Genomic DNA, 7,607 nt, shown 5'->3' with positions numbered 1-7,607 from the left:
GCAGCAAGGGGTGGGAGGTCCTGTCCTCAATATCCCTGCCAGCTGCCCACACCTGGTGTCCCATCCGCTCCCCATCTCCAAGCACTGACCGTGGCTGTGCCGCATGGCTCCCTGCCATCACCCCCGTGTCCTCATGGACTCTCACCCCACACAGACACCTCTCAGCTCCGTGTTCTCATGTTGCTGGCATTTCTCATGCCTCCCTGCCCCATCCTGCCTAGCTGCTCACTCCAACCTGCTCACAGACCCCATATCACTGCCCCAGCTTCCTGCCCTCATCACCTGCAGGTCCCAGCCCCCCTCTAGGTTCACTGAATGAAACTTCCCCTCCCTGAGCTCCTCCACCATCTCTTGTGTCACACCCCTCCTTATGTTCCTTCTCTATCTTTTGTATTCCACCCCTTCTGTCCCTGCTCCTCAGTCTCCCAGCACATCCCATCCTTTCTTCTTATTCTCCTTTATCCTCAGTCACATCCCTTTCCACTTTCATGTGCTCTTCCATTGGCCATGGTATCCCACACCACTTTATTCTGCTCCTACATCATCCACATATCTCTTCTCTGCTTCCCATATTCCACTGCCCTCCACAGTCTACCTCTCTTTCTCTGCATTTCCATTTTCTACCATATCCCCCCCTTCCAGAGCTCCTGTTGCCCACTGTTCCCCATCCCTTCCTCCATGCTCCTCCATCACTCATCATGTTTCATTTCCCCTAATTGCTTCTCCATCACCCACAACCTCCTATTCATTCTTCCTTCCACCGTCCTTCATTTCTCTATTCTCCCATCACCTGCCACCTCCTCTTTCCTTGCTCCCTCTTCACCCACCACATGCTGTCCCTCCTTGTGTTCTACCATCACCTACCTCCCATTCCTCCTTCCTGTGACCTGTCACCTCACCTCTGTGTCTGATCCCTCTCTGCCATGTTCCTCCGTCACCCAGCATGTCCTATTCATCCTTACTGTGCTCCTCCATCACTCACCATGTCCCCATTCTTTCTGTGCTTCTCTGTCAGCCACCACATCCCCTCACTTCTGTCACCTCCGCATCTCATTCTTCCCTGCCATGTTCTCCCATTGGCCATCTCCCATCTCTCCTTCCTGTGTTCCTCCATCTCCCACCACATCCCATCCCATCCCTTGTTATCGACATCCCATCTTTTCTTCCTCCCACCTCCCTGTCTCATCTGTCCTCATCCTCCATCACCTTGTCCTCATCTCAACATCTCACCATCCCTTCTCATCCTCCATGAGCTCCCACCATCATCACATCCTGCTTTATTTCATTTCCCCTCCCTATCTTTATCCATCCACCTCTACCTCCTCCATTCTCCTCACCTCCCTCATCCTCCTCCACTTCCCCACCTCAAAATCCATTCTCACCTCCCACTTTTGCCCTGCACCTCCAGCTGTCAACATTTCCAACCCCTTCTCCATTTCCCATCATCTTCTCACATCTTTCTCCATCTCCCACCAATCTCTGTCTTTCTCTAACTTTTGAGCACCTCTCTATCTCTCATCTATCTCTTCTAGCTGTAGATGTTCCTGTTCCCTGGAGGACAGTTGGACTAGATGACCTTTAAAGAACCCTTCCAACTCAAAAGATTGTATGATATTCTGTGATTTCCCATCATCTCTTCATACCTCCAGCATTATTCCCTCCCCCCCCCCCTTGTCCTCCATCACCTACCATCTCTCTTCCTGTCTTCTTCTACTGCCTGTTTTTCTATGCTCCTTCATTCTCCTCCAGCTCCTGCTGTCCCCAATCCCTTTCAGCTCCCCAACACCTCCTGTTCTTCCTCTTCCTTAACACCTGTCCAGTTCTCCTCATCCTCCTGCAACCTTTCATAGTCTTTTTGTCATCCTTCACTTTCCATCTTCCCTGTATCTCACTGTCCTCCTCTGCTTTCCACCATCTCCTATTGCTTTTCTTTCCTCTGTCTCTCACCTCTTCTTCCATCTCAGTTTCTGTCCCTCCTGCCCACTTCCACCTTCCATCCTTCCCCATCCCTTTTCATACTCTTTCAGCTCTGGCTGTTGCCCTGTCTCTCCTCATACCTTTTCTCCTGCAATCTCACCGTCCCTTATCATTGTTCACCTCCCAGTTTCACTTTCTCCTCCTATTCTTCCACTTTCCTATCCCTCCTCATTTTCTAAGTGTCCCACCTCCCTCACTGATTTCCCCGCCGCCTCTTCCTGACCTCCACTCATCCTCACTCAACTCATACTTCCCTCCTTTGCCATCTTCTCATTCTCTTTCACCTCCCAACTCCATCCTGCCTTCCATCTTCTCCCAGCCCACCCTCCTGCTGTTCTTGCTCTCCTCCATCCTGCACTCTTACTCCTAGCACATCTGTCCCCTGCTGTTATTGCCCCCTTCTCTTCCTCCTCCCTTTGCCTTGTATCCCATCCCTCACCAACCCAGGAAAGCCACTTCCAGCACAGCCATCCCTGTTGCAAGCAGGAAGGACAGAGACTTGAGCTGAGGCTAGGTTGGATGAAGGGCCAGCCTGCCACCCTATCCCTGCTACTCATGACATTTGCATAGCAGCAGTGATAGCCATAGCTTGCAGGTTGGAAGATTCCTGCTGGATGTCAGGAAACATTTCTTCCTTGAGCTGTACAGCTGGAACTGGTCACTGGGGAAGTGGGAAGATTTCTGCTATTAGATCGCAAAACTCAGCTGAAGTCACTGGTGTTCTGACTTGTTAGCAATAACCCTGTGGAACATGGGAGCTCAGCCAGAGTCTCTTGGAATCCACTGAAGCACTCACACCCGTAAGAGATTTCTCCAAACAATGGAGGATTTCCTAGAGTGTCAAGAAAGGCCAGACATGGCTTTAAGTGTGATGTTTGTGGGACATGAGGAGCCATCACTGCTGCTTGCTCTGTGGTACTCAAGCAGGACCACCCTGTGCTGTTTGAGCATTGCAGACTGCCCAAACAGGATCACTTCATACTGCTCCAGCAAGACCATTCCACACTGCTCAAGCAGGACCACGCCAGGCTGCTTAAGCAGAATCATCCCATGTAGCTTGAGCATGGCCTTCACATATTGCTCAAGCAGGACCATCCCGTGTAGCTTGAGTGGGACCATTCCAGGCTGCTCAATCAGGACCATCCCAAGTTGCTTGAGTACCACAGGCCAAGCCAAAGTGGCTTCCAGATCCCAGGCCAGTGAGATACACTGAGATGACCGCTCAGCCCCTCAAGCCAGCAACCCTTGCATCATCTTTGTTTTCCTTCCCTTGGATTGGGCCATGCAAAGGCATGACTGTTCCCTCCCTACCACTTTCGACTGCAGCAGGGCACAAACTGCTGGCACTGCCTATGGGAGGACAGGCCTTCCTTCTCCAGACTTCCCCATCCCATGGGAGCCCCAGACCCTGAGGGACCTTCGTGGAGGACCCTCTCAGAGCATCCTACATCCTTCACACACAAAGGCCAGCCAGCTCACTTGATGCAGACTTTGCCTTGTAATGCTGGAGGCTCCCAACCACCCCATGGAGGAGCAGGGTCTCTACCCCTTCCTGAGGTGATGTGTCCCACTGCAACACAGGCAGCCAGAGTCTGGATGGGGCAGAGGTGACATTTGTAAAGCGATCCCATCCAAATGCCTTCCTGGCTGGTGAATTTGGGAGAGGGTGGAGAGAATTTCCTACCTGTGTTAGAACCTAGCTGAACTTACGTGTCTCCCCAAGCTGGATTTCTTATTCCAAACATTCAAACTGTTGTATATTGTACTGGGATTTTTACATTGAATTATTGTAGAAAACAAAAATCTAAACCGAGTCTGTTTAAAAATAAACAATAAAAAATCTCTATGAAAAAAAAAAAAAAAAAAAAGCTGGAATAAAATCTGCCTTTTTAGTAGTCTTCTCATTAGTGTGTTGCAGCCACCACCTTAAATGTTGGCTTTCCTATTCCAGGTGCCCCTTGGCAACTGCCTGCCACAGCCCCTGTGGGTGTCAGCCACAGTGAAGGCAGCTCCTGAGGCTTTGTGATGTCCTGGGCAATGAATGAAAGAGTTCCCATTCAGAAGCATTGGGCTGACCTGAAGCCCAGCTGTGCTCCCAGCCCTTCTCTGCACCCATCTCCATGCAGGAGCAAATGCTGTTTCAAGTGAGGTATCAGGATTCAGGGCTGACCACCAGCCCTGAGTCACCCCCGTGCAGCCAGCTAGTAGCCTTAATGCTGGGAGCTGGAGGAGCTTTCTCAGCTCCAGGCTGCTCCAGGTTTAGGGCAAAAGCAGAGGGTGCCAGGGAACAGTGCAGGGATGTGTGTGCTTGGATGCCATGGCTGGGATGTGCTGCACCATGAAACATAGCTGTCATGAACTGGAGGCACATCACTGACCCCTGGGACCCCACATCACTGGCCCCATGTGCTGCACATCTCTGCCCCCCCAGACTCTGTCTCACTGCCCCAGTGGTGCTGGCATGGCTGGCACTTCAGGCTTGCAGGGCTGGAGCTCAGCAGCAGAGGGCACGTCGCTGCCATGGGAGTCATGAGACACCAATGAAACCCCATGGCAAAAGCAGCTCCTGAACCTGTCTCTCTTAATGCACTGCAGACCAGTACAGACTCTTCGAAGCCTGGTATACCTTCCTCTGCATGCCTAATGTCCACCATCTCTCTCTCTCTGACTCGGCTCCATCTTCCAGATGGAAAACAGCAGCAACCAGCAGAGCCCAAATAAACAAACAAGCCTTTGTGAGAGGGAGAGCATCTTTATAAGGTTAATTGGCCCCATCTAGGAGACAGAAAAGCATTTTTGTGTGGCTCAATCACTCTGAAAGCTCAAGCAAACAGCAGTAATGTGTCTCCTGGGTTTGATTTAAAACCATGGTTGCATTATAAGCTCATCTACATGCAAAATGATTATGAATATATTGTGTGCACTCTGCAGAAGGCGAAATCATCGGGCTCTGATATTCATCAGCTTCTCTCTGAAGCCTGAAATTCAGCCATCTGTCTCCCTGTGACAGCAGAGGGATGGGATGGCTCAGACCTGGTTCTTCCCAACCAGACCCACTTTAGCTCCCCATGCCAGCAGGAGGAGAGGACTGAGGAGCCCAGGGGCTGCATGGCTGCCCACACAATGCCCAGAGCTGCAGCAGTATCGAGCAGCCCCATTTGCAAACAAAAGCACTGATAAGTCTCAGCAGGACCCAAAGGCTGTTATCACAGCGCTGATTAAAATTTCTTCCTGCAGCCAACACAGAGGAGTTTGATCTGCAGCAAGATGTGCGTCCTCGTGTTTAACCCCACCACCACGATGTGCTGATTCATCTGGCACATGTGAAGGGCTGCCCAGCCTGGCTCTGAAATGAGAAGTAGAGTGGAAACATCATTGGGAAGAGCCACATCCCTGCGGATGTGCCCCTTCTATGACTATTGCTCAGAGCTGGTCCTGAACACAGCTAACCTCCAGAACACTCCATCACCTGCTATGCAAAACCCTATGTGCCCTATTTATGCTTTTTTATTCCTTTACTATGAGTGGAAGTGAAGGGCCTGAAGAGAAGCTGATTTCCCAAGGTTTCCTGGTGAGCCTGGAGCTGAGCTCTGCCCCACCAAGGCCTGGCTCCAGGGCAGGAGCCCAGCTGGATGCAAGCTGCTCTGGAGCCAAGGGAGATGGAGCAGCAAAGTGTGGTCATGCAGCATCCTGCCCGTGCCCTGGAGCCTAGGATATAACTGCAGAGAGACCAGGATGTTTCCATATTTCAGGAGGTAATGACAGCACTGGCTGCTGAGGGAAACACCTTGCAGGCTTTGGCCGTGCCTGTGCCATGTCTGCCCATATAGAGAGCCTGGGTGCCCATGGGTCTGTCTGTGTAGCAACACAACGCTCCGAGGGTGTGTATTGAACATGGAAAATACCAAGGATCCCAGAATAGACTGGACCTAATCACTGACAGGAATACGTGCCAAGCACGAGCTTCTGGGTTTTTATCTTCTGGGTGTTCCTGGGCCCCAGCACTAAGTACCACATGGCGAGCAGCAACCCTGATGTGGTAAAGTTCCATTGGCAGGGATGATACCCATCGGTGCTGAAGGATTATTTTCAATATATATATTGAAGATTGCATCTTCAAGGATTCAGCATCCTCCCAGTGTGCTTGGGGAGGGGAGAGGGACATGGGGACACCGCTGATGGGGCAGGTGTTGCTGACAGGGCAGCTATGGGGGTACACTGCTGGTGTGTGGGGACAGCAGTGGTGTGGGGACAGCACCGATGGGGGCACAGCCGACACCACACACCGCCAATGGGGCCGCACAGCCGGCGGGGGAACATGGCTGACAGCGGGACGCAGCCGCTGAGGGCACAGGGCCGACAGGGCGACATGGCCGACGGGAGACACCCGCGGGGTCGGCCGCACACAGCGGGACACGCGCAGCTGGGCCGGGCCCTCCTCCCGTTCTCCCCTCGGCTGCTCCGGGCCGACCGGCACCAACGGCCCCGGGGGCGGCGGGCGGAGCCGCTCGGGCGCTGCCGTCCCCGCCCCCCGGCTCCGCGCCGCTTTGAAGCGGGCTGAGCGCCGCGATCCCGCTCAGAGCCGCCGCTGCCCGCCATGGTGCAGCCCGAGGAGCAGGCCCGGCTGTACCGGCCGCGGCCCGAGCTGCTGCCGGCGGCTCACGTCACCTCGTTGCCGGATTACAGGCGGCTGTACCGGCGCTCCGTGGAGGAGCCGCAGGGTGAGGGTCGCTTCTCTCTCCGTCCCTGTGGTGTCGGAGCGGTTTCCGTTTCTCGGCCCTTCGCGTTGTTAAGCTGTGCCCGTTGCTTTTTTTGTAGAGTTTTGGGGTGACATCGCCAAGGAGTTCTACTGGAAGCAGCAGCACTCGGGGCCGTTCCTCAGGTACAACTTCGATGTGACCAAGGGGGAGATCTTCGTCGAGTGGATGAAAGGGGCGAAGACCAACATCTGTTACAACCTCCTGGATAGGAACGTCGGTGAGAAGAAACTCGGCGACAAAGTGGCTTTTTACTGGTAAAGTCCTTTTGTTGTTACATAGAACGTAACGTCAAGGTGTATGTGTGGTGTTGGTTGCAGCTGGGGTGAATTAAAGCACGATAGCAGTGAAGAGCTCAGCTCTATACCTGATACAGCAAGTGTTTGCTTTCCATGCCATTACAGGCTGTGCTGAAGTGCTGTGATGCCCACAGCCCCTACATGGCTGTCCCCGCTTGCAGGTGTGCATGGGGCCGTGCCCCTAACAGGGTAGGGAGCTGTGGGTGATGTGGGTTCAGGAGGGGCTGAGATGCAAATTGAGCTTGTTTCCTTGTTCCGTGGGGTTGGCAGGCTTTGCTCCTGGGATGGAAAGGTTGTAAAAACAGTCCTGAGCTTTATATGTTGGTGCTTTGTACTGGGGTGTTTATAATGCAGTGGTGCTGTCCTAAAGGCTGCCTTATCAAGTTCAGCCTTTGGGAAGAAAAAATGAAGTGTGTTTTATTCCCTTTATCCCCTTTTTTTTTTTTTGGTCTTTATTTCCAGAGTAGTCAATATTTGGAGAAGCCAAATATCACCCACCTCACAATCAGTGTTTGCACTGCATCTGTGTTCCCATGGCTGCAGTGTGGAACCAAAGTAGAGCATAACCCGGGCA

At 52.8% G+C, this 7,607-nt stretch overlaps 2 protein-coding genes across 8 annotated transcripts in view; both read left to right on the top strand.

Moving 5' to 3' along the window:
- The first annotated feature begins 283 nt into the window (after positions 1-283).
- LOC107322855 lies at positions 284-3,715 on the top strand. Its single transcript, XM_015881371.2, has one exon. It carries the CDS (start codon positions 316-318, stop codon positions 1,498-1,500), a length of 1,185 nt encoding a protein of 394 aa, XP_015736857.1. The 5' UTR covers positions 284-315; the 3' UTR covers positions 1,501-3,715.
- A 2,806-nt stretch (positions 3,716-6,521) lies between these two features.
- The window catches only part of ACSS2 (acyl-CoA synthetase short chain family member 2), a 28,628-nt gene continuing 27,542 nt past the window's right edge, over positions 6,522-7,607 (top strand). For 2 of the 7 annotated variants that reach the window (XM_015881360.2, XM_015881364.2), the window contains exons 1-2: positions 6,523-6,698; positions 6,796-6,991. In XM_015881360.2, the coding sequence (XP_015736846.1) occupies positions 6,575-6,698; positions 6,796-6,991 (320 nt within the window). In that variant the 5' untranslated portion in view covers positions 6,523-6,574. Of the gene's footprint in view, positions 6,699-6,795; positions 6,992-7,607 lie in introns of all 7 variants that reach the window. The other 5 variants (XM_015881366.2, XM_015881359.2, XM_015881361.2 and 2 more) reach the window with 5 other exon arrangements.

This window comes from Coturnix japonica, chromosome 20 (genome assembly GCF_001577835.2).
Source record: "Coturnix japonica isolate 7356 chromosome 20, Coturnix japonica 2.1, whole genome shotgun sequence".
In the NCBI taxonomy this organism is placed as follows: Eukaryota; Metazoa; Chordata; class Aves; order Galliformes; family Phasianidae; genus Coturnix; species Coturnix japonica.
This window is presented reverse-complemented; position numbering and strand designations above follow the sequence as displayed.